At 43.8% G+C, this 27,635-nt stretch overlaps 1 protein-coding gene across 1 annotated transcript in view; it reads right to left on the bottom strand.

Moving 5' to 3' along the window:
• Positions 1-5,573: 5,573 nt before the first annotated feature.
• LOC138473168 (calcium homeostasis modulator protein 1-like) overlaps positions 5,574-27,635 on the bottom strand; it is an 88,227-nt gene continuing 66,165 nt past the window's right edge. Inside the window, exon 2 of the mRNA XM_069611710.1 lies at positions 5,574-6,977. Coding sequence (XP_069467811.1) covers positions 6,513-6,977 — 465 coding nt within the window. The 3' untranslated portion in view covers positions 5,574-6,512. The remainder of the gene's footprint in view (positions 6,978-27,635) is intronic.

The following is a 27,635-nucleotide window of genomic DNA, read 5'->3' on the forward strand; positions in this document are numbered from 1 at the left end:
GCAACAGCACTTGGTACATAATAAGCTTTCTTTCGTAGGATTTTTTATATGGGTATAAGCATGTTGTGAATTTTTATATGTGGGAGAGAATATTTGGCCATATACATATATTCTGTGTTTTGCTCCTATCAACGTATCTACCTCCTCATTGCAACGTCAATTCAGAGCCAACAACCGGACACCAACTTCACTGATCCTCCATTTCGGGGGTTATCTGCTAAAAATGTTTGGTGCTTCTTTTAATGTTCTCTTTGCTGCAATAATACATCTATATAATGGTTTCCAATTGAAACACACATTTCAAGGTTCATCAAGAGCACGACAGCTCCACTTCTCTGACTGGGTACTGTACATATTAACATGTTTATGTTTTGGTTCTCTTGTCATAATAAGCATCTATGCAGGTAGCAATGTTATATGGTTAAGACATATAAAGGGGGGTGTGATGGGGTGGGTGCATGAACATGGGAGGGAACATATTTGGGGAAGGAAATATATACACTGACAGCTACACAGATGGATTGATGGTTGGCCAGAAAACCCAAGTGACCAGCTCAATTACAGTGAAGTGGTCATGCAGAGTAAAGAGGGAAGTAGGTGAAAGAAGATTATATGATGAATACAGAGTACTTGGATTAGATACAGTGGCAGATGTGAACCATTGAGAATGTGTGGTAAAGCCACATGAGCTCAGTGGGGAAACAGAGGGAAAATGGGAGCTGCTATGTCTGCTACTTGATCCCCCACGCGTCCGGAGCACTCAAAATGTTAGTATCCCAGGACACGTTATCTCTAGAAGCTCAGTGTTTAGTCAATCTAGCGCTATGTCGGATTTGCAGCTTGTTCCAGGGGCCCAGAGTACAACTTGTGAGGATGGACAGAGATAAAGTAAAATGCACCAAGAATGCCAAAGACCCACAGTGTAAACGATGCCCACTCTTGAAGATAGAAGGTGTACTATTTGTATCAGATAGATGCAAGAAGCGGTAGTGAGCTGATGGGTCATGAGGGCTGGTGGGGTTCGATGAAGAGGTCATATGGGACCTGAACAACAAATGCACCACAATATGGAACACGTATGTCCCAAAGCTAATGTGGATTGAAATGAGGGAAGCCCCTGTGAAAGTGCAAGCACCAGAAGAATTTAGACTGTGCTTCAAAGGCCTTGGCAGCGTTCCAGTGGCAATAGGGGCAACAAGACTATATACATTCCAGAAATAAACAAAGGCACTGCAGCATTAATGGATTTGTACTAGATGTGTGGCCAGTGGGTGTATTTGCACCTCCCACCATCAAGAAGGGGGGCGTATGCTCATTGGCAACAATGCATTCAGCCATACTTGTAGTTCCTGAAGCACACCTTGCAATAGCACTGACCACTGTCACTGCACAGTCAAAGCAACCCATATGCCAGTCCCTGCAGACAAAGAGAAAGTGGTCACTGTAAAGACAAAAGAGGAGATCAAATGAACTATCTGAAGATTCCTTCAAGGCACTGAAAGAAATACCAGACAAGTATCGGCTGTTCAGCAAGACGGAAGTGTTCTTTGCATCTATCCTGTTATCTGGGGTCCAGATGGCAGCAAATTCAAAGTGGCTCCAGATTGTAAAATGGTAAATTATCCGGCTGGCAAATGATACTGAGCAAGGATTGAGCAGGGCAGAGGTCCTGGACCTCCAAAACAGCTCTGCTCAGATTCAGGGCCCTGGTGCCGCCATGATATTGGTCACTCTATTTGAACTACTAGATGCCCACCATTAGAACTCTTAAATCCCTCACATGGTAACTGATTAATGTGGTCCTGGCAGAACCCAGGTGAAGGTCCAGGGAGAGGGCTGTTGCCAAGGGGGAGCACAAAGCAGGATTTCTTGTGATTTGTACTGCGAGTTGCACAGAGTGAAGATAACAAATCTAGGTCAGTAGCGGGGAGGTGTGGAGGGGCACCTATGTGTCTGGGATCCAAAGAAGTGCCTCGCATTTCAGAGGGGCAATTTAACCTCAAGACTATCCACCGAGCACATGTACGACTACCAGGTGCACATCACATGAGTTGTTTGTGGAGAGAAAAGCAGTCTCAGTTGGGGATCCAATCACATCTCTGGGACCCAACAGTAACAAGACCAGAGGTCATGTGGGTCATGTGGAATGGGATTGACTTAAAGTAATGATACCCAATCACTTGGCATCCCATATGGAGCGGGTGGTATTTACATAGGGGAGGGCCAATGAGCGGGGGAATTAGTACTGCATATTGCTCGCATCATGTGTGACGACAACTGCATATAAAATGTATTGTCCTGCTTTGAACTAACCAGTGTGCTTCATGGCAGTCGGGTTTGAATGCCCCTACTGACATGCTATTTTCATTATTTGTGAAATAAAACCTTGTTATCCTTGCAAGAGGTGCACCAAGCACCAAGTACTTTTTCCTTAGAGAATTGTCAATTCCTTGTCTGTTTGCCGGTGTAGACCCACAAATACGCCAAGCAACTGGAAATAGAAGAAGTATTAATATATTGTGAAAACCAGTTCAACATTTAGGGGAAAAAAGAAGAGATGATAGAAAAGAAAATTAGATCCAAAAATGCGTACAAGTCATATAATGAAAAAATAGAAACCAGATTTCAAGTATTTATAAATAAATTAAAGATGTAGATAGAAATCCAGGTGAAACGAAAAGTGGTGTATGCAACAAATCATAGCAAAGAGACCACTGAACTTCAAATGAAACACATCAAGCTATTTTATCATTAAGGCCATGAGGCCATAATGTTTATAGAGTCCCATTCCATAAGGTGTTTTAAGTGTTTCCACACTGCGTTTGTCGCTTTACAGAATATATACCTAGAAAGATGGGAAATTGAATGATGTTGTAAAGAAAATGTCAAACTTCAGATAATCTAAGATCTTATAAATGACGGGTTGAATGGTGCTCATTCTATCAGGTTTTTGTTATCTTGATTGTGTAGCCTACATGGTAACATAATTAAGATTTCAGGGACATTTGGTGGTATAAATCCCACTGCTACAATCAAAGGTGGTGTATGGTTGTAGTTTGAAAGTATTTCCTTTGATCACATTGTTACATTGTTACATTTTTAACATTTAAATATTGGAATGTACCCACTATTGGTTGTTGTATAAAAAATGGTTTCACAGCACTTACTTTGTCTGCTTTAATCATTTTGTTGCGTAGATTATTACTGTGTGAATAGGTATAAATTGGAAGGTCACCAAATTGTTCCAGCATTCTGTGATCTGATTTAGTATTTTCCATTTAGAAATAATGATAAGGGGGATTTGAAATCTCTGCTTTGATCTACAAATGCAACAACAAATAATGATAACACATTTGATCAACATAGGATACCTAGCAACTTTGGTTGAACAAAGGTTTTTCAAATCAAACAGTTTCTTCCAAATTGAACTACTTATACCTTAACCTAAGAAAGGTTCATCTGAATTATATTTTATTTCAACACAGACTTTTCTTTGATTGATGTAGTAACACTTCATTCAACAAAGTGATTAAAGCAGACAGACTATGTGCCAGGAAACGATAATTTCTACAATGACCAAGAGTGGGCACAGTTCCATGTTTAGAACTGTCAACATTGTGATCATTTCAACCACGAAGATAAAGTTTGGCACACAACACTGACACAACTATCAAGCTATAAATGTATGCCACTTGAGACAGTAACAAAGTATTTATTGCCATTAAATGTCCATGCATCTTTTACGACATAGGCCCAGCAACCAGGGAAGTGAAAAATGGATAGAATTACATTGTTCAAATATTGATTTAAAATATCTTAGAGCACTTGTAGATGGACATTTCCTTCAACAAGGTCATTAAATTCACAAATTCGTTTTCAGAACTTCTCTTGATGAACATACATTGACAAATTTATTTTAAACTTGAGTGATCTCCTTACTCGCATGTGTTCTTCATTGATTCTTGCATACAATTATACTGATTTCCTCTGAGTATCTAATGACAATTTTTGTTTGTTAATAGCTTCATCTCTTTTTATATGCATATATGTAATTTCTTTATTTTTACTATTCTACTTATATGCAATTTTGGATTGAACAATTTCTATCTTGCTTATTACCCCTTTGTCCCACTTTTGTACTCATTTTCACACAATAGGAATCTTTCTTCTAGTTACTTAGTTTTCAGTATTTGTAGGTCAACGTTTTTTACCGCCCTTATTCCCCCATCAAGTGAAAAGTTTTTTGGTACTTTGTAAGTACGTGGTTTATTTCATCTGCTATGCATGTTTCACTAGGTTCAGTTGCCTCTTTCACTTTTCTTCCTTTTGAAGGGGCAGTCAGGTTGAGCAGTGCATTACTTACCTTGTGGCTATTGATCCATTGTTTCACTATGAAGACGTTTATATGAAGTAGGACCTGCATAACGAAGCAATATGGACTTTTGTGTTCATATAGTGATATAGCCATTGTTCTTATCTGTTATTGTTATGTTTAGGGGTGAATATCTCCTGGATATGGTGCTTCCCGGAACAGTTGGTGGCCTTAACATTTTTTCCTGTGAGGAGGATGGTCTGGATTATTTCCCAAAGATCAGTTTCAATGAATTATCAAATAAATTATTATACATTGGAATTAAATGTTGTGATTAAGACACAAAAACATACAGGCATTTCGTAAAGTCAATGTTCAAATCAAATACCCTTCCGAGCATTCAGAGTCTGCTCTTTTTATTTTGAGTTCTTTTATGGACAATCACATTGCTTAAGTCCTCTCTCATTTTGTGTGCACTACAAGCCAATCGATTTATACCATCCTGAATTGCTTCTCTAGATAGTCAGCTGGGGTGTATTTTGGACAGCAACACCAGCAAGTCATGCTTACTAGTACCTCAATCTATTAACAGTTTTCAGTGCACTTTCATCACCTATTTTTTGTAAGGTAAAATCTGGTTGCCATGAATTGCCAATATATTATGTAGGCCTTGAGCTACCTACATCCAATGCACCTCATGATGTACCAGCCTCAAATCAGGAAATAGCATGGGATGGATGAAAATAGTCGGGGAAATTAGGTAACAAGAAAGTCAGTAATTCTAGATGGCTCATGCAATTGGAACTCTTGAATGTGTGCCACATACAGGTGTCAGGAACTCATCTTGACACATGAGGCTTTACTTTAGTTTTTTCAGACATGACTTAAAAGTCTTTAATAGGAAACAACCCTGCTGTGGATGCTCCTTCGTCCAATAACTCTAAAACACAAAATGGGTATGAAAAGACCAAGCCTAGAAGAAATGTGTGGTCACATTGAAATGGCAACCCAAGACCGTCAAAGCTGAGATGGACCTAATGGTTCAGAGGAAAGATCAGGAACAGTAGAACATGGCACATTGAACATTGGACCACATATACAAAAGAAACCCCTTGACCTCACAAGATCTCCGGCACTATTCTTTACATTAACGCACACATCGCACCTATCCATATCATAATGGACCTAAAAGACTCACATAACAGCAAGCTCAATGATTCAACAGGAACTACGAGCACGGATCCATGTCACGCGACACAGATTAGGAAAACTATATTTTTATTTACATTTTGAACCACACAATGGCATTGCACAAATGTGCTGTATGATACACTTACCACTTCTTTAACCAACTAGGGTGGAAGCACATGTCATTTCACTGAACCTCTGTATTCTAGGACCTGTAGACTTGGTTATCAATGCATCATGGGTTGGCAGTAAAATGCGCTATTAAGAACAATCCATGGATAAATACCTATCAATCCTGCAGATACAACATAATGAAAAATCTGTGTGAGCAGAAGGGTTCTTCTAAACAGTAAGAGACATCTGCCATTTTCTCATTGCTATACAATGTCAGAATGAGCTGACCTCTCACCCTGCTGATAAATCTAACTAAAAGCAGGAGTAACCAAGGCAGCGCGCACATGTTTCGACATTCAATATTGAAAAAATGCTTTCTACGGAAGCTCCTTTTTAGGTATTAGAGATTTTCTTTTGTAATACTGCCTAGCATACAAAGTCACTATCACCTAGTGGAATCCTTTTGGATCATTGCTGATGCAATATCATTAACCACAGTTTAAATATATTTCATTATAACGAATCCATGTCTTAGAACCATCTCTTTCAATGTTCCACACTAGCTTGCCTCCCATTTAGTGTGAGCCTGCTTCTTCACAGAGTGAAATTGGACGCATCGTTCTTGCGAAAAAGAAGTCTCTTGCCCGCATCTAAAAGCTCATGTTCGCTTAAATCGATCAAGTACATTTTCCAGCCAGAATTCAACCACAAATGAGATCCCAAACGGATCTCACATGATCAGAGATCCTCCTTAGGCTGCATCCTCTTTTCGCTGCATGTATCATCTCACGGTGTGATTGCAGGGTATATCGGCGCAAACGTCGTCAACCATATAAGTTGTGCGCTTAATTTCAATGCAAACTTTGTACTGTTTGGTGTCCGTGGTTAGGGCACAAATTCAGACCTTGCTGTAGTATGTTATAATCTCCTTCTTGGGAAGAGTGAAGTTGTTCAGCTCGTTGTGTTCTTTGAGGCACCCGTTTCCGTTCTGGTGCACCTCTTGGTTGAGGTTAAGAGCTGGTTTGCAGATGTGCCAGTTCTGCAGTAGCTTGTTCATGGTCCCCTGGTCCGTGATGCCCAAGAGCTTCTCTTCTTCCTCGTTTTCGGGCGCCTTGGGCTCCTGCAGGTGCGGGTGCACCAGTTTCATGTCTTTGTTCATGTTCTCGAAGAACTGCTGAATGCAGACTTTGGCGAAGCTCTTGGCATGCTCGGTGCAGGTTTCGTCGAAGAGCTTGCGTTCAATGTCTATGTAGTGCGACCAGTATTTGCTCTTGAGGAAGGCCGCTTGAGTGAAGCATGGGCGGATTGACCGAGCAAGGAAAGCCATCATGGTCATTAGCAGCACAAATGTCCAGCCGAGGGCCTGAAGGAGAAATGAAAACAGGAAGAATTTAATGTTGGGAAGCAAACTATGTGCACTATATTGAATGGCTGTTGGGTGCAAGTCATCTTTCACAACCATGCATTGCCACCCTTTTAATCCATTGTCTTGTCTGTTATAGGGTGTAGCTGTCCATAGCTGCATTTCAATCATTTGATATATCCAAGACTTTTCGGGTTAATCCCCTATAATGTCATATTATTCTTGCTCAAGTCAAACGTCATCTTTCCTCAGTTCCGTTTCCACACTATTATCATTTGTGCCTAGATATGAAAGGGGAGGGGGCATACCTCTATAGTCTACCTGTTTTAGGTCTGGGCTTGTTGATCCACTGAACCTCACAATTTGGACAAGTGGCAAGGCTGGATTTAGAGCCCAGGTGTCCTTCTAATTCAGCAGTAAAAGAAAGTTCTATAGACCATGTTTACTCTGCTGCTGCTATGTTTTGCTTCCAAACCTCGTTTTCTCATTGTTTATGTTTACATTTTTTTGTCGACCCCTGATATATTTAAGCAATAATTCCTCATTGTGAGGGCTGTATTGGGTGAGCCAAGTGTGCACACAAACAAAATACAGTATTTATGTCATCCATGGAAATGAGCGACTTTTTCTATTTTAATGGCTCCACCTGAAAGCGTGTGGGAGTCAAGAAGGTTGCTGGGAGGAGGGTGCAGTGCTGGCCACTACAAGGAAAGTGGGGATGGAGATTGGAAGTGGAGAAAGCATGCAGGAGACAGTGGGGTTCAGTGCAGGTGTAAAGTGAAGTCCCTGGCAGGCGAGAGTAGCCGGAAGCTCGCACGGAAAACAGAATTTTATTTATATAGCGCACAAACAGCCTGAGGGCATCGTGGTGCTGTTACAAGAAGGCATACTTAGTTACATACAAAGACAAGAAACAGTGGGGAGGAAACAAGGGAGAAGACAGAGATACAGCCTGATTGTGGTCAGTGGGTCATAGTGAGTCTGCTGACAGTAATGTAACCAGTCTACACTCTGAGTGCAGCTGTTACAAGGAGGCAGAGAGGGGTGGGTCTGAAGGGTGAAGAGCTGGGCACAGGTTAATATGGAGGGGAGTGGATTTAATTGAATAGCATGGTTTTTAGCATTTTATCGTAAAGTAAAGCCCAGGTTTAGAGAAATGTAACTGGCCTAGGGCCCTGCCCCAGGTGTTTTGCACCTGCCAGATTTGCAAAGTTTTGTAATTGGGTGGGGGTCATGGAATGGGATATGCGTCCCTTCTGTTTCATTCCCGCTCCACCTGCAAAAACGTTTGGCTTTATGCCAATACTTCTGCAGAGAGGCCAAGGGTGGGCCAGGCTGTACAATAGTGGGACAGTACCAGCATTTCTCAGTGGGGTTGCCATACCTTCAATGGGACAGTAACAGCAGAGAAGATATGCGTTTATTAGGCAGTGCCACATCTTGACAGTAGAGCTCCTGTGATTTTCTTTGAACAGTACCAGAACTTCCCAGTAGAGATGTGAAACAGTTCATCGCTTCCGAAACTGGCACTGATCCATTTAATTTGATGGTACCAGCACTTATTTCAATGCGACAGTACCAGCACTTACCCTATACCTTTCAAAGGGGGATTACCCCAGTTTTCAGGAGAAACGCTATATATTTAATGAGACTTCACTCTACCATCTAACCGCGCATCTAACCATGGCTGCTACATACTTGTTTGGACAATATCAGCGACACTATATACATTATGGCAGACACACATATCCATTTTAAATTAAATCTATTACATAACGTTCTACAGGTACTCATACACAATGCCCTTCCTCTAATGGGCATCAAAATCCACTTCACGCTGCAATGTCACCTTAACCTTCTATCACATTTTTCATAAATTGGGTAATTAGTTTCTTATCAACAATTTTCAAGACTTTTCAACATTCTTTTTTTGTCATCTAAACTCTTCATATTTCCCTCCTGTACAATCACTGAATAAATATGTTCATATCTCCATAGTGTTTTTTCTTATTTTTATTTATTTTTGTTAAGCGCTGGCCCTACCCAGAGGCACTGGGAGCACCTTACATGGTTCAAAGTCTGAAAAGGTGGGAGTTAGAAAACAAGGAGTTACAAAATGTTTTCAGGAAAGGGTACAGGACATATAGGGGATAGGATTAGGACATATAGGGGATAGCAGTGGAGGAGGGCAGTGTCATGTATGGGACGTGGAGGTGAGGGCCGTGATCGGAAATGCTGCCCGCCATAACCTGGGCATTTATCCATTTGTTACGCCAACTTACATCACTTTTGCTCATTCGTTTAGGCCCCTCTCCCTGTCGCCTTCACCATCTCTACTGCCTCATCAAATGACGCATAATGCACCCTGCAGTGAGCCTCTGCAGTGCCTTCATTCACGGATTCACCTTCCGGGAAGGAAAGGTGCTGTATCACTCTGTACTGCCCTTCTTCCTTTTTGGTGACCAATCCCAACGGTGATACCACACAATTCTCCAAAGGAGGGGAGGCGAAAGGGCCCGCCACCCTCCCCAATAGTATTTCCTTTCCCACTTTCTGAGCCAATACCGCCGGCATCGCCAATGCCGACTTCAAATTGCATGCCTCTTTGGCAACCACCGACCCGGTGAAAGGAATCCTGAACCCCCACCTAAAACCTTCCCATGGAATTTTAGCAAGCATCGCTAATGTTATGATACACATTCAGAAAAGGAACCATGGCCTGCAATCGTACCGGTGTGGGTAAATGATTTTTAATCATGCTTCGATTTCTCCTTGGGCTTGGCACTGCTCCGCTGTTTCCCTTCCCCGACTGTGGAGCTGCGACCCCCTGAGCCTTTGCCCTTTGCGTGCTTGAATCTACAAGCGTTGCAAAGGCACATTTCCCCTCTGCAAACCCCCAGCATTCAGGCTGCTCCCGCTGGAAGCTGGAACGGTTGTTCCAGGAGGAATTCCCTCACAAAGACCCCGTGCCTCTGTGTGGGTAAGACCATCAGTTTATCCCGTATTGTGGCCTCTCCCCTTGAACCTTTTCTCCCGATGCCCTGGCAGGTACCATCTTGCCTATGTACTTCGTCCCAGGTCATAGGTGGCCACACCTGCATCTTCAGTCTAAACCCTCTAACATAGTTGAGCCAGGCATCCCCTCCATGTTTTAGATACTGCTCATGAATGTATTGCTCATACGCAATCGTTGCTACCCCATCCTGCGGGAATTTCTCTAACATGATGGTAGCATACATCCTAAAAGCCCTCAGCCAATTCTGAATAGTGGCCTCCACCTTTGGCCTCTCTCTCTCCTTCTTCTCCCTCTCTCTCTCTCTGTTAAGTCCCTTAACCCTTCACCCATGGCTTCCATCCCCACTAATTCCAAAATTTCCAATAATTCCTTCCGCCATAGCCTCTCCTTGTATGCAAAGGGTATGTGCAATACCAATGCATTCACTGCAACTCTTTCAGGGGCAAAGTGAGGCATAGGCCTCCCGTATACTGTAATATTGTTTGCCATTCCACCCTGAACCTGACTGGCTGCTGGGGTCGCTACTGGCTGCATTCCCTGACTGGCCACCCTCATGTCGGGCTCCCAGGAGCGAGCCCCGCTACAGCTGACCCTTGACCCCACCAAGACGATCCTACCGTCTGAGGACCTGTTGGCGGTGGCCCCCCCTCTGTCAGCTACCCCACTCCTACTACATGACCTGCCCCAGGCGCGGGCAATGCCTACCCCACCCCGGGGCCCACCTCTCTTGATCCCAGGTTCTCCCCTTGAAGGTGAACTGCTTCTGCATTTCTGCCCAACTGGTTGAATGCATTAATATTATTACACAGCATCTGCCCATTACTCCCATTCCCCCATGCCTGCAAACATTGCATGAACATACCTTTTACCATCTCCAAGGTGTGGGCCCTCTGCTGCTACCGCCGGATTAGCTACGGGCCGGTTGGGGGTACCGCCACGATTCCTTGGAGCCTCAGCAGGTACAGGCGCTGTTGCGACTACAAACTCCTCCCCCCACTATTTCCTTTATTGGCTGCTGCTTTGTGTATTCCAGACAGCGTCAGCCTGTTCATTGCTGCCATTGGCTTTCTCTGTCATGACCCTCTTCCTTTTCCTTTTCGATACTGGATCCTCTTCCTCAATGTGCTCTTCTTCCTTTTCTTCACCCTCTTCCAGGGAATGTACTTATACTCAAGCCTCCTCATTCGATGTGGTTGGGAACAAGAGTGGTGATTCAGCCCTTTGGTTGAGCCCAGCAACCTCTGCCCCCATTTGGGATGTCACCAGCTCCATCCAGTTTGTGCCATGCTTGTCGGCAGCCATCCGAGCCATGGCGGGAAATGCCTCCAGATCCTTCTGCGGGCAAGTAAACCCCTTGGTGCCCTAGCTCTGAACCTCCATCTTCTTAGCTCAGAAGGCAGTGAAAATGTCAGTAGATGTCCCCCTGGGGTGCTTCTCCCTAGCGAGCTCACTTTGCGCAGCCCACAGAAACCACTGGTTTCATTAGCACACTTGTGCCGTGCCCCCAGATGAGCCCGCTTTGCGCAGCTCACCCTACTTGTAGGTCTTCCGTTGAATATTTGTGCTGTTCCCCCGTTAAGACCGCTTTGCGCAGCTCAAACATGCAGCAGGGTCCCTCTGAAAACTTGTACTGATGACCTAGGTGAGCCCGCTTTGCGCAGCCCCCTTAGCCTGTCCTTCTGGCCTCCGTACCACGGGGCCCGCTTTGCGCAGCAACCGGTATCGTAGGAGTATTGGATGAGCCCTTTTCTCTATGTGAGCCCACCTGTTAATTAACAAATGTCTGTCCGTTTCACCCAGGCGGCCCCTAGCCACAGTATTGCAAAATTGCTCGTATTCTTCACCCCTGCAGCCCGTTACAGTTCCTCGTGCTAAAAAGGATGTTCACACGTTCCCAACTGAGTAATTTACAAGTGCCTGATTTCAAAATGTTCACCCTCTGAGGCCCTATCCACCTTAAAAGTTGCTCCCACGTTCCCCAACTCGAGAGTCTGTTTCACCCAGGCGGCCGGCCCGATGCAGGCGCTCTCCGCCCAACTCTCCTCCTTTCTTGGGTCCTTACACAGAAGGCGCTGCTTTCCGGGACCGCCCGTGCTCCTCGTTGTTCGCTGCTCTTCGCCGCTGGTCTGCTCTCCTCTCCTCCACTCCGCTCCGGCTCTCCTGATTACCGTAGCTCCGGCTGCCCTCCGAACGGCTGCTTCCCTGAATTCTGGACATCGAAGGCGGCTCTGCGCGTTGTTCCGACACCAGCCCCGCGGCCCACGAGCTTGCTTCAGCTGATTGCTCCTCTTCTCGTTCGCTCCTTCCACGATGTCCAGCAGCCCCCCCCCCCATAGCCCCCAAAATGGGGGGAGGGAAGAGGAGGGAGGCCCTTGCCCTGGTTATCGGGGTGCCTCCTCCATTTTGGCAGTTCTTCCCGTCGTCACCTTCATTACTGCAGATCCATGCGGGCTCCACATGTTCTTTGCAGTTCGCACACATGAAAGAAGACAGAATCTGCAAGATATATGCCTTTCTGCCGCATCAACACTGATGTGGGTGGAGACATTGGCGGATTCCGGGCATTGAGCTGGGAAATGCACATAGCAGATTTGATGCCCCGTTAAAAACAAATTCACGGACAACTGGATAGTTGGTTTTTGGTATTTCCCCACAGCTGCATCATTTTGTGCAGACCTGTTTCCTGGGGCGGTAGGAGCGGGTGGCTGCTTGGGCAGCAGATCTAATTGGATCAGTGGAGGCGCAGAATGAGCCTCTGTGCTCACCGCAGAGAAAAAGCTCCACAGGTACAGGGTGCGTGTCCCCAGAGGACTATGGCACGTACATTCCGTTCTAACAAAGGAATGCATATGCTGTACTGCTCTGGAGACACACATCCTGTGCCCTCGCCCTTTGTGTTGATAGCCTTGAAAGTGGGGGCAATTTATAAGTGATGACTCAATCAACAAGCCCTTGTTTTTACACAGTATGTGCTTAACATTTCAATATGCCTGTTATGTATTTAGAGATTCACACATACAACCCTTTTATGAAAGGCTTTTTAAATATAGAGATCTCTAATCAGTGGTATATTCCCGAAATGCTCTGTAATTTAATGCAAAGCAGACAGGAATACTCATTGGTGCTATTTGTCCTATTTTCCACACTCATAGAGGTATTTTGAAAGAGTACAATAGGATTGTACCAGACAGTTCACCTCAGAATGATAACTTTATATTTGAAAATAATATATTCCACTATGGACAGTTTGAAACTGCAGTCAAGGAAGGCCTCCCCTAAGAGCAGGTGACAGAAGAACCATTTACTCGAGCAGCAACAGCTGTGTTTTCACAGTAGATTTAACAATGTAATGAAACCAGCTTCATTTGCATACCAATAATTTATTGATATTGAGGGGTTTTTGTCACGCGGGAGTGACGTGTAACAGTGGGGGGGGCGCATTCTAGTGTTGGGCACTGAGTTGGCTAGAAACTGGCTAGAAGCTGCTATGATTTTGAGAACCTTGCAAAATGAGGTCATCAAACGAAGCTGCTAAGGTCTGTAACAGGAATACCTTACGGAAAAGGGCAGATCGTTTTTAACATGACTGGATAGTCATAATTGTCGACAGATAACACAGATAGGAATAGGTAGGATAACATTTGATTTGTTCTGTATATCTTTAAGTACTGTGGAAACGGCTTTGTGTGCTATGGAATGGAAACCTAATGTGAAGTGATTTAATGGCAGGCGGGAGCGGGGGTGTGGCTGGGTGGGGGGGGGCAGAATATATTTTAAGAGGAAGTCGATCTTAGGGATAGACCTCAGGGTACTAAAGCGAGGAGTTCCGGGAGGGTAGCTCAGCTGTAATGTGTTTGCCTTGGAAGCAAGAGGACACGAAGCAACACAGGTTCCATCCCCGGGTCCACGCTTAGACACCTCTGGGTGTTTAAGCGAGTTATAAATACGCAACTAAGACGAAAACCAATTACTAACACACAATTCCAGTAACAGCGCCTCGATACCGCGGGCTGTGTGAGCACTTTAAAAATGCAAATAAATAAATAAAATGCTGCAGCATGTGTACCTCTCACCCACCGTCGTCTTGCCTGCAGACCAGTGACAGAGGAGGCAAGCGGGGGAAGGTGGCCATTAACAGAGAGAGACAGAGATGGATGAGAGGGAGATGGACCAGGCAGACAGGGTGAGAGTGGGTGATAGATGAAATAGAGAGGATGTGGATGAGATAGAGAGGGAGGTGTTGAAACAGAGAGGGATGTGGATGAAATAGAGAGGGGGTGGATGAGATGGAGTTGACAAGACCGTGATGGGCGAGATAGTGAGGGAGCAGACGAGGCAAAGAGGGAGAAGGAGGTGACACACATTGGAATATGGGTGAGACAGAGAGACAGAGAGGAAGTGAGAGAAACGTAGAGAGGGCTATAGAAGAGAGGGAGAATACACAGCCACGGTGGTATTCAGCAAGAAAGTGATGTGAAAGCGGGTGATCTCTCCAATCAAAGGGGCAAGAAGCATGATCCAGCCTTTGCAATACACCCTCGGCAATTTGGGGGTCCCCTTTGCTGCCAGTGTCTATAATATGACTCAGATACCCTGGATGGTCAGTCTGGACGATATTCCTATGGTGGATAGCTGTGCATGTACAACCCTGCATCTGCATGCCATTGCTACCTGGTAGATTAGGGGACATGCACCAATTCACGAATGAGCAGCAGTAATATTAAATCCATATTCACCATTTATATTATACATAGCCACCTACCCAATGTGAAGGTTGTCATTTTCCGTATATATATAGAGGGGGAACCCCACATTTGCTCACTCTAGGTGGGCGCTCTACCTTATTCTGGGGAAGATAGACAGTTAGTATAACAAGAGGTAGTTAGCAGGTTTTGCAACAGTTAGACCAAAATATTCAATTAGTCTATTCTTGATCAAAGTACAAAATGTTCATTTAATCAAAAACCCAATTCATTGACATAAAGGACAATTCAGGTTGTCAGTATAGTGATAAACGCATTCTAAAACACAATCCTAATAGTGACAATGTGTCTTCTTGGATGAAGACTAGTGTTGAGTTAATGAACACAGCAGATTATGGATAACATTCAGCACATTTGCTAATTTCCTGTTATCATACTCTAGAAAGGAGTACCATTTTCTAACTCTAGTTAATCAATATACTAGAGCTTTGAACTCAACATGTTTCTGTTCTCATTTGTTGAAATTGGAACAATCATCAGGAGGATGGTCGAAATAGTCACATTGATTGTGATAATGTTCAAACATACATATCGCCAGTTTTACACGTTTGACAAAAGGCAAAGGTTTGATCGTTTTCTTTGTATGGTGTAACTGTATGAGCGTAAGGTTTGTCTCTGGTGGATGCTGTCCCCTTGTATATCAGGGCTAGTCATGAGGGGTCAATTGTGGCTATCTATGCCGTTATATTGACCTTGTAGTTACATGGTTTGTAAATTCCCTTAGATGTCTAGGGATCAATGGCTTTGGGGTGTGTTGGTATAGAGGCTGTAGAATTCAGGGTCTCTTCACGTATTTGCCTTCGGCGTCCACTGCTAGTGGCTATCAATGTCCAGATTCCGGATCTGAATTTTGCGTAATCGCCGCTCTTAGGGCTCGAGAAATCCTTCTATGTACGTATATTTCTTTTCTCGGTTTAGTTCAATGTCTACGAGCTCAGAAACTGGGCGTTGATCGGTTTCTAATCACGGGATGTATTAGTATCCTTGTCCGGTAACTGGTTTTGTGCATTCACCGGTCCGCTAGCAGTGTCTCCTGGATAAAGTTCTCGGGCTTTATCCACGGCGTTCTGTCTGTTTTAAAACATTTCTCATTTTCTGTCCTCAGGAGAATTTTTGCCTGCTGTCATGACTCGTCCACACTAGCCGTGGTCGTGGTCACTCTGGAGGAGAAGACACTGGGAGCGCTGGGCCAGCCATAGCAACTTAGAGCTTTGATTTATTTTCTTCAAAAATTGGGACCCACTGCCCTTCTGACACCACTGGCCTGGGGCCAGGCTCCTGTGCCAGGTTTTGTGAAGGATTTGAGCACTTTGCAAGGAACATGACAGCCTCTGGTAGCATCCTGCCCATATCAAGATGGCAGTTCCCGGACTACTTTGTACATCAAACCCCAAGGCAACATGGCAGCATTCCCTTTGTGGGATGTTTTTGGAAGCATGATCATCAGCTACTATATCAAGAGGTAGCCTTGGTTTGGCAAAGCTTCAAGAATTTCTCCTCAATTATTTTACCTCCTTCCAATGCCTTCTGCCAGTTGTTGTTGTGCTTTTTTTCCTTGCGGGATGTGTCTCCATTGTGCTTTCTCCATCTTTGTTGCATCCTGTTTCTCCAGCCTGGAGTCTTGATCCCTTTCACATCCTCTTCAGTCACTTCTTATTCCACTGCATTTCCTTCCAAATCATTAATTCTCCTGCCAACTCTGCGTTACCACCCTCTCAGCTCCAGCAATGCCTTATGTTAAGCCTACCAACTTCAGTCGTCAGCTTCCTCTAGGTTTTTTTGGTGAACGGTTGGCACCCTTTTTCGAGATCACTGCGCTAGGTAGGTGGCTTTTTCATTTATTGGGAGGTGGCAATCGGAGAGGATAGGTTATGTCTCTCAGCACAACATAACAAAGAAGCATTTTGAGGTGAGACCAGTCACAGACATTTGCTGTAATTTGAGCATCTGAACCATAGGTTACACAGATTCAATGGCATGGCACAGATGCTTACTATTAGTACCTGACAGGGGTGTGGTTTCGGCCTTCCATCCAATGAGGAGGGTCAGAACGGGCTCCACAGACGTGGAGGCCACCATCTTCCCCTGCCGGATAATCAGGTAAATGTGCCCCTGCGCTCTGGCGTCCCCATGCCCGACCCCTTTTCCACATATTTAGCTCCCGCTATGACCTCCCCATTTACCTTGCGCTGCTGTCCCTCACTTGCGACGGGAACAGTAGTGTTCCCATTGCGTCCCTGACACGTGACTAGCCGACATGGAAAGGGAAAAGGGACTATGTGTAGTTCCCTTCGACCCGATCCATGGCAGCCATCTTGTTTTGTAGGTTTTTTTTTTTAAGTTGAGAAATGGTGTACACATGCCTGGGTACTAATAGCAATATTACCCTTTCAGGGGGGGGGGCATTACTGGGGTATTACCTGCTCAGGTAATATTGCCTAATTATGCGCTCCCCTTTTGTTTTAACTGCAGCAAAAACATTTCAATGGCAGCCGTGTCCATTGTCTATCATCTCTTCTTGCAGCTCCGGAGATGAATGCAAGATTTGTTTGTAGGCCTAATCATTTTATCCAAAAAGAGTTTCCGACATTGGATCGAACAGGAAATGCTTCCTTTTCTACAAGGAATCTCTGCATGTTTCCGGAAGAATAAAGAAGGGCTCAAGGATGATTGAAATCCCATCACTTGTGGCTTTTATTAGATTGTTGCTCGTCCCTAACGATCATTTGAATGCAGCTCTCAGGTATTCAGACTGTCTCCTGAGTATTCATTTATTCGATCCCGTTCCTTCCTCAACATTGTCTAAGTGGGTAAAGGGATGAGTCTCTCAGGTATTGCCATTTTAAAGTTACGGGTACATACCTTCATGGATGCCAAGGCTTTCTGATCAGCGTTAGATTGGAAGTCTCAGGTCGGCAGTTTTTAATGTAAAACTTTATAATGCAAATCTTGAGGAGAAATGAAAGGAATATATACTCATACCATGGAACGAGGACAGGTCATTTTTCAATGTTCTTTGTCTCACAGAACAATAGAAAATGTTATGGAAAGATGGAAAGTAGCATGAACCAAGGTCAATTAGGAACTCTTGCATTTCATTCTAAGGTCTGCTGCAGTTATATTTTGATCTTTACAGGAACACATTTCAGCTGTTCCTTTCTTCTATGAGTTTCAATGGATGCCTGGTTTTCCCTTCTGTCTTGGTTGGTCGCTCTTGGTGCAACCTCCTGGAGCCTATGCCATTTTACAGGCTGATGTGTATTAAATGCCATCCGCATTAAAGCCGCGTTCAATCTTTCCTAGTGTATGTGCAAAAGGTAAGTTATGCAGGAGTATTCCTTCAAGTCTGAGCATTCTTTTTGGTTCAGCAGGGGTACACTCACCGGCCTATGTTTCGCTCGTTGGGCTTTTCCAAGACTGGAAAAAGGTGCGGATAGCAGAAGAAAGAGACTCTAATGGGAGTAGTTTTCCAGGTATTAGACTTGTACGTTCTAGATGTTTTTACAATCCAGAATAAAAGGCCATAATGCTCTCTTGCAAGTCATTAATAGAATCCTTCATGATTAGAGAGAGAGAGAGAGGGAGAGAGAGAGAGAGAGAGAGAGAAAGACATAGAGAGAGAAGAGAAAGAGAGAGAGAGAGAGAGGGAGAGAGAGAGAGAGAGAGATAGAGAGAGGGAAAGCTGTTTGGCCCTGCATTGTCTATCCATAAGAGTGGTAAGAACTGTTTGCTGCCATTGACTCTAACAGAGAGCAGGAAGGTTAGCAATCGCTGGATAGTAGGTCCTGTCTAACTAGTCCTTCCACATGTTTCCACAATTGTGGATCATTGGCTCCTCCATAGCTCCAGTGGTGTCTGGTGATCGATGCATTAGAAGCAGCTGTTGGCAGGAGCAGTTCCTTTGCAACTCCTAAAACAGTTTCTGACTTCTTTGCACGTTGCTTGTCTTTCACAAATGCACCTCTGTTAAGGGAGTATAATTTCTCTGTGTTGGGTCTTTTGTGGTGGACAGTGGGATTAGCCACAGACCGCTGGCGCTGGGTTCTGTGCGCAGGGGGACTCCGACAAGAACAATGGCGGAAAAAGAGTGAAGAAAAACAGGTGCAGGGCAAGGGTGCGATTTACAGGTCCATGGGTATCTGTCAACTGCTTGGAGGCACCACATTGTTCTACACAATGGCGCCAACAGATGCTGTCACTCGGGTGGACATCGGCAAACGCACATTGCACAGCGTGTGGGGAATGGACCAGCCCTTGCAGTGGTAGATTTGAAAGGTCAAAGGCATTTCTGCTGTTATATACAAGAATTACATTTTACACGATGGGTGCCACGTTGACAGGAACAAACCAGTCTTCGATATGAGCTTCTGGCCAGATATGCAGAAATGTGGCTAAGCCGGAAAATAGATCTCCTTCATTTAGAGGGCGGAGGCTTGGTGTAGGGTTTAAGGCACTGGGTTGAAGGTAAACGTTGCCTGGATCTGCTTCCGAGATGTCATATTATATCGAACTCAGTCATAACTCGCTCAGCCTCAGACCGACTTATAATTAATGCTTTCATGATTTACATTCCATATGTATGGGTTTTGAGAATGTATTCGAATAAACGTATATGGAATTGATTCAATATCTATACAGTCATTAGTCAGTAAAAGGGTTTAAAGCTAACGTATGCGTGTTCCTTTTGTGATTGCTTTACAACGAAAGGAAATACAACGGGAAGGACTTAAAAAGCAGGCCTCAAACATCCTTTGGCTGATGTCACGGAGGCCCGAGTGGGACGCATAGACGGTTCCTCCAGAAGATATTGACAGTCTTTTTTTATTTCCTAAAGCAGCACAAAAGTTCAAGTCAAAAGTCTTACCAGTGCCCAAATTATTCCACCCTTCTGCCTAACAGCGTTTGCCACTCCTTGTCGCCTATCTCAATGCAAGCTTTTCTGGGTCCCATAACGCCAACTGCCTGGCCATAAAAGTTCACGAGAAGTTCAAATCTAACTTGACTCTTGGAAATGTCATCAGGATATCCCTCTATGTCACCTTCTCTGTGTGTAGGTACAGATCTAGCTTCAGGATAATTTGGCGATGGAGCCTGGAGTCCCCACTAGTACTCTCCAAGTCTCCTCCTGCATTTTCAGCCCTGCACCCCTAGACATCTCTTCCTTCTGTGCTCCTCACTGCGCAGAGCTCCTTGCCTGGTTTTCATACCCACTCCAGCCTCTGCCACTTGTCTTTGACCAACTCTGCTTTCTCCTCCCTTTCTACTCTTGCCGTTTCTGCACCTCCTTCCGTTGTTACAGCCTATTCCTCAGGGGACCATCTCCTGATACCACTAAATCCACCAACTCTTCAGCACCTCCTCCAGATATAACCACCTCCTCCAACTCACCAACTCTTCCAGATATTACCACCTCCTCCAACTCACCAACTCTTCCAGATATTACTGCCTTCTCCAACTAACCAACTCCTCCAGCTATGACCACCTCCTCCAACTCACCAACTCCTCCAGATATTACCACCTCCTCCAATTCACCAACTCCTCCAGATATTACCACCTCTTCCAATTCACCAACTCCTCCAGATATTACCACCTCCTCCAACTCACCACCTCCTCCAGATATGACCACCTCCTCCAACTCACCAACTCCTCCAGATATTACCACCTCCTCCAACTCACCAACTCCTCCAGATATTACCACCTCCTCCAATTCACCAACTCCTCCAGATATTACCACCTCCTCCAACTCACCAACTCCTCCAGATATTACCACCTCCTCCAACTCACCAACTCCTCCAGATATTACCACCTTCTGCAACTCACCAACTCCTTCAGATATTACCACCTCCTCCAACTCACCACCTCCTCCAGATATGACCACCTCCTCCAACTCACCAACTCCTCCAGATATTGCCACCTCCTCCAACTCACCAACTCCTCCAGATATTACCACCTCCTCCAACTCACCAACTCCTCCAGATAGTACCACCTCCTCCAACACACCACCTCCTCCAGATATGACCACCTCCTCCAACTCACCAACTCCTCCAGATATGACAGCCTCCTCTTCCATTTCCTCTGCTCCTCCTGCAGATATTTCCGCCCCCTTCAGCTCTTCCCCACCTCTTCCTGAGACCTCCTACTCCTCTTGTCTCCAACTACCTCCACTCTCCCACATTCCTTGTATCATGCTTCAGATTTCTCCACCCACCAACCACAATCTACTCCAACAGACCATAAACCCTCAATCAAAGTCCTAGTTTATATAGGGCAGTAAATCCTACTCTTGGGCAGGCCTGCACCTCTGTGTGGGCACCTGTGTAGTGTGGTCTGGGCTGAGCTGTGACTGGGTCATGTCAAGGGCCAGAGTTGTTGGTGTGCATAAACCTCTTTCACGGCGAGGAAACAAAAACACTGTATTTGTGACAGGCAGAAAAGGAACTGGAGAACAAGGTTTGATTGGTTCGGAACTTCCGCAGTTAGACTGGGTAAGCTCAATTTCATCAAACCCATTCCACAATTGTAACTGTGCATTAGCAGGACTTCTGTGGCCTGAGTCTGCATGTTGAACAACAGGCTTGCAAAATGTCCTCACCCCATCGCATAGTTGAGGAGATTTTATTTAGGGTGAGTATGCACGGTACTCGCCATTGCTGGCAATAATGGGATGTTTAAAACTTTTATTTGCCATTTGCTTGCATTAAATGGAAAATACAAGTTTGGCTGTGAAAGGAAGTTTGCTTTGTCTTGAGTCCTATAAACACATAAATGCATATGCCATTAGACAAGAATTGTACTACTGTTATTAGTATTTAATTATTGTATTCTATTAATCAATTAATCAAAAATATTCTATGTCAAAAATCTCATAGTTTTAACGCATCCACATTCACATGCCTTAAATTTGAACAACTATAATACATATTACCTGAGTTGACTAAAAACATATACCCACTTTTGCAGACTGTTCGGAAGTACTGACATTAATTCATGGGTCGGCACGGTGACATTCCTTCATTCGTACCCATTCATACTTAAACTGCATACGTGCTAATCACAAACTATGATTCCATGTGTAAAAACAACCTTCTTGTGGTATTGTTGCAAAATACAGTGTGCCCAACATGTTTCATTCTTTTTTGCCTCATGGCTTAATCAATAGAACTTCTTCAGGGGCTAATTTGTCTGCATCCATTGGGGTGCTTGTCTATCATGTGAGTCTACACATTCTCGATGTTTTTTCTTAAGATTTTACAATTTCACTTAGCTTATTAGTGCATGTACATCTAATTCAGCATGCCTTGTGTATGCTCTTCAACGTTCATGTCTTGTGTCGCATTTACTTAGGATCTTTCAGTTTATCCAAATAAAGTTTTTTCTCATGCGTTCATTGTCGGTCTTTGCGAATTCCTTTGATTTACTTGTTCCTGGCATTTTCTGTGGTGATTCTTGTGGTTGCATGCATTGTCGCCATTCTTTTTTAACTGTCAAGGCTTGTTCATTCCGAATTTGGCACAGTATATCTGTGGCCTGTTTAGAAGTTATGCACATCTTTTGTTGTTTAACACCACAGGTGCTCATATAGCCTTTTTGACCCTTGAGTCTCTGCTTCAATACGTTAGAGTGCTTTAGCTTGAGAACATTGGGAATTTATTCAGGCAATCCTAGACGATGAAATTAAGCCTCTCGATGTGAAGAAAATTATTCGAAAATGGGAATATGACCCAAGTGTCCATGTCAAGTTTGGTATGTACCTTTTTTATAAAGGTGGAATTTGACAGGGACCGCAGAATATGGGGGGTGTTACTGGAAATGTAGAACTAGGCAAGAGGAGTGTGTAGGTTCTTGGTGCGTTCCTGTGGGGTTAGGGCTAGGAGGGAGGAAGTGAATAAGGAAGGATACAGAAAGAAGTGGAATTTGAGGGGGACGGCAGAGTCTGCAGAGTTCTAATGTACATGTAAAATTAGGCTAGAGGGAAATATAGGGGTTCATGGTGTTGGGGCGAGGAGGGAGGATGTGTACAAGGAAGGACACAGAAAGAAGTCAGGGTTCGCAAAGTGTCTAACTTCAAGCTTTTATGTCTCTGCATCTTTACTATTTATATTATTTTATGATTTGGGGGAGTTGTGTTGAGCCATATGTGGCACCCAAAATGAACTGTTTTGCAATTCTTGATAGATGTTTTGGGCTTTTAGTTGACTATTTAGATTCTGTATTCAAGCCTGAAGCAGAAAGTGGTCTAATCATGCTTACCGAAAAGCCATCAACCATCTTTCACCTAACACTATTCCAGCGAGATTATTTTTTTCTCCTGCCAGAAAGAGTTCAAAATGCAGCCTGAGACACTGCTCCTGGTCGCTCCCCTTCCATCTTAATGCTTCTCATTTAAGAGAACCAGCTCTTTTCAGGCTTTACAATGCATATGAAATTAAAAGGCTAGAGGCAAAGCCAATATTCAGTTTGAAAAACTACTTACATCAGTTTCCGAATATACTTTTAGAACTGTATAAAGACTCTGCTGCATACATATTAATATAAAAGTTTATAACAGAAGTGCATTTCTTTTTCTGGTTGTGATAAAAGACCAAAAATGGTGCTGTTGATCATTTGTTTTTTCTTTAAATTACTCTGCTTTGCTGTGGCAAGAACATTCAAGTAAAGTGATAGGGGTTTGGGTGGAGCAGTAATGCTTAAATTACTTTGAAGTATGTTTTGGGGAAAATGTTGTAAGCAAAATCTAGTTAATGTTAATGTTTTAGCATTTTCTGTTACATGTTTTACATCCATCAAAAGGTTTGCTTGTGGTGGGATGCACTATTTCACAGGAAGTACCTACATTTTTTGTCCACCCTAATGATGGGGAGAGTGCATTTTTGTTAGTTCGAGTATGAAAACTAAAGAGCTCGACCTGCAGGACAGGTAGCATGTTTATGAATTTGCAAGGCCTGTGAACAGAATGTCCCAAGTAGCTGTAGCGAGTGGGGAAATGTATCAAAATCTTTGCCAGTGACCTCAAAAGAATGAACCTCTGTTCCCAAAAAAAAAAGAATGTAATAATTCCTATGTTTAGGTTTGGCTCTGGCTAGCGGGCCAGTCAGAATGACCCTCCAGGAGGGCTACTGCTAAAGGCAATCAGCAAAGAAGTGGGCTTTCAGAGCCACTCTGTTTGGGAGGACATATGTATTGGTGAGCAACCCAACCCCCAGGCCTGCTGTGGACCAAAGCAATGTGACTGTCACTAGCCAAGTCATCAAGACCACAGTAGAGGGACCAAGGAATTCTCCCCATTCTGCCCCTGGGCCCATAAATCACTTGCAGGAAAGGAAACCTGGGACCCCAATGCCAATCGCCTGGCAGTCCATAAAGCCAATTAGGGGACTCTCATCACAACTGTAAAGTAATTAAACCATCAAGCACTAAATCATTTGTATTCTAAATTTTAATTGTAACCTTTATTTCAACTTTCATTAATCATTCAAAATAAAGTTATCGACATACAGCAACATAATAATCTCTCTAAAATGTAAAGCAGTGGAAGAAAGAATAAGTCATCATTCTTTTTCCTGGCTTTTAAAAAAGTTATCTATATAGATAAACAAAGCAGGTAAAACCCCACCTATTATTTACTATACATATACATATACTAAAATACCTACCATTTTCGGTCCAAAAAATTCAGTCATTTCTCCTTCGGTTTTTCTATGTGGTTGACCGAGAGTCTTGTGAGTAAATTATCCATAGGAAAGAGCCCAAGATCTGACAGGCTACAGCACTTTGGATCTGCTTAGCCGCTGATGTGGAAGAGTGGGATAGGGCTAAAGAGGAGGGCTTAGTTGTGGTTCAGTTAGTGGTGATGTGCTAATGGCTAGGACTGTGGTTGCCATCTTGGGAGAGTTTGTGTTTGTATCATAAGGTAGTAGAAGGGGAGTTGGTTAATCAGGGGAAGTGGTGAGTAGGCTTTACAAAGCAAAACAACCTTCAAACCTGCCCTCCTTCCCCAGGCCATTTGGAGACAGGTCCCATTTCTCTAGCTCGCAATGCCAACTGTTAATTTTTTTCTTTCTTTCTTTCTTTCTTTCTTTCTTTCTTTCTTTCTTTCTTTCTTTCTTTCTTTCTTTCTTTCTTTCTTATAGATACATTGTATTCAGTGAGGAGGAAAACCAAGCATTTGTGAGTTTTTAGATGAGGGCAAGAGGCAGTCTGGAATCTTCAGTCATTAGCATGAGCAACCTGCAAAGGGTAACGGGAAGCAAGAACCTTCAATTCAGAGGAAGCACTGAAAACACAAGCACAAAGCGATCCCTATCCCAGGATATTTTAACATATTTACCCGACAACCACACCAACTCATTTGTCTCTTCATTCCTGAAGGACCCACATGCTCCACTCAACTCTTTCCCAGATTCTTAAAGGCTGAGACGCCCCTTTTATATCCCAGGTGTTTCTGTTCCTATCATCCCTCCCCCTGTGTAGCTGGGTGTATAGTCATTCCATCGAATTCTTACCATCGACAGACCATTCCATCGAAAAAAATGCATCGAAATAAATTGCATTGAATGCATTGTTTTTATTATTTTTTTAATGGGGGAGTCACTGGCCACCACAAAAATACACTCAATCGCACCTCACTAGGTGACCGTGGGCCTCATTACGACTTTGGAGGTAGCCATGCCCTTAACAAGGGCATGGCTGCCTCCAAAATCGTGTCCAGGTCCGGGGTCCCTGAATGGGGAAATACCGGGCCATTTGGAGTATGGAGGGCCCGGTATTTCCTCCTTCAGGGACCCGGGCCCCGTCCTTCCCCATTCCCATTCGAGCCCTCATAGAGCTCAATGGGAATGGGGAGGGAGCTAACAACGGGCCCATTACGAACGGGCCCGTTGTTAGCTCCGTGGTCCCCTCGCGGGACCCGCTATGGACGTCTGGAAAAACCAGACGTCCAGAGCGGGTCCTGCGAGGGGACCTCGTAATAGTACAGAGTGGGTTTAACGGCGCCGGCACCATTACCGGGGCCTTTAAACCCATTTCGGACATGTTGTAATGAGGCCCCGTGTCCTTTGAAATCACTATTGCACCTCACTAGGTGACCATGTCTTTTGAAATCACTGAATTTGTGGATGAGTTAGTTACCATCTCTCATTCTGTGTTGAAATCAATAATAACACAATCTGCTGGACCATGTCCTAGTCAAGCAGGTCTCTGTATTAAAACAAAATAGATGGACCAAAAACAATCAAACCAAACAGGGCGCTCTCTGACACAACCTAACGATCCGGATCTCATAAAACTGAGTACTCAGTTCATCTTAAACCATAGCACATTCGAAATAATTGCTCACACATACCTTAAAATAAATGTACTTCACATTTCCATGACCTCACTTCACAAGACCTTTTAAAGCACTGGGGTTGATAGCCACATTTAACTGAATTGCAACTGTTGATGCCTGAAAATTGAAGTCAGAGAGCAAAGACAATATCTGTCACAAAATCAAGTTTCGCACCTAACGTTTTCTAGTAAATATAGTTATGCCCAGGATAAAAACTCACAATGACAAGGCTCATTACACCCAGTATCCCGTTGGGTTTAATCCGCGGCATTCTGTCTGCCAAATGCGACCACCATTTTGTTTTAGCGCCATTTAAATACACAACGTGACATCACACGTACAGGCGGCTGACGGCACGCTGTGTTTATTCTAAGTAAACATTAAACGTGCATAATCGCGCGTCTGTTACCCTGAAATGTATTCACCACAGTTTCTAATGTAGGGCTTAAATGCAGGTGGCCGACCCGTTTGGCATAACAAGTGTCTGATCCCAAAATAAGGACTGAAATCGCAAATAGTCATAGATGCCAATTCAAAAAAACACAAAATCGCAATTTTAGTGGCACCAGAGTTGTACACTAGAGTTCACAGTACCTGTCCCATTCGAACTGAATTCTGTGCACATGGCAAAGTATTAAATATGGGAAAATAGAACTTAAAAGGACAGGTCAGTGCGTAAATATTTTCACAAAAGTAGTTAAATAATACAAAAACATTCATAAAACCCAAATGTAATCCGATAGAATTTTCTAACGTCTAACCATTAGCTGGCCAGATCACAATTAGGAGCATAGAAAAAAGGCAAAAGATGATCAATCATTTTTCACAATCATTAATACATTGACAAATGATGTCCCTGTGGTCACTCTGTTCTTTTAGAGAGATAAACGTTTATCCCACGTGATAACCTGCCATAAACCCCCCATGTAAAGCTTGTTCAGTCACTTATTCAGATAGTGTCTCAGTGCACCATCAATGCACTTCATATGACATGCGTTTATTTGCACGTATTAATCCTCTTCCAAGAGTGCTCCTTCCCAAAAGCCCTGAATTGCTCATCAGGAAGTGTCTGGCTGGAAGTTCCCCACTGCAACTAGAGTTCATAACTAACGTAGAGCAACCATTAATGCTTGCGAACCGACGCAGCTTCAAAAGCTACCTTTTGGTCGTGCTTACAATAAAAAAGCAAGGACTGAAACCAACAAATCAGTGTTAAGTTATTCTCTGAGCCTAATAATAACCAATCTTCTGAAGATCCATGCAATCGAGCTCATGCGATAATTGGTGTTCCTGTTGCTTTGTGTCAAATGAAACATGAAAAGGCTACCTTTCAGTGGTGATCATAATCTAAAAGCAATGAACAAACCCAAAACTTAAAAGTCAATTGTTTTCCTCTGAAAACAATAATGACAAACCTCATAAAGGCTAAATTCAATAGAACTAATTCCATGATCTGCAGTCCTATCACTTTGTATGATGCCTAATGTGCCAGGGGTTTTAAGTCTCATATTACGCACACTAAGGGACATAACAGGGATTCACTTATTCCCTTA

The sequence above is a fragment of the Ambystoma mexicanum genome, chromosome 8 (genome assembly GCF_040938575.1).
Source record: "Ambystoma mexicanum isolate Mex_15411 chromosome 8, UKY_AmexF1_1, whole genome shotgun sequence".
Classification (NCBI taxonomy): domain Eukaryota; kingdom Metazoa; phylum Chordata; class Amphibia; order Caudata; family Ambystomatidae; genus Ambystoma; species Ambystoma mexicanum.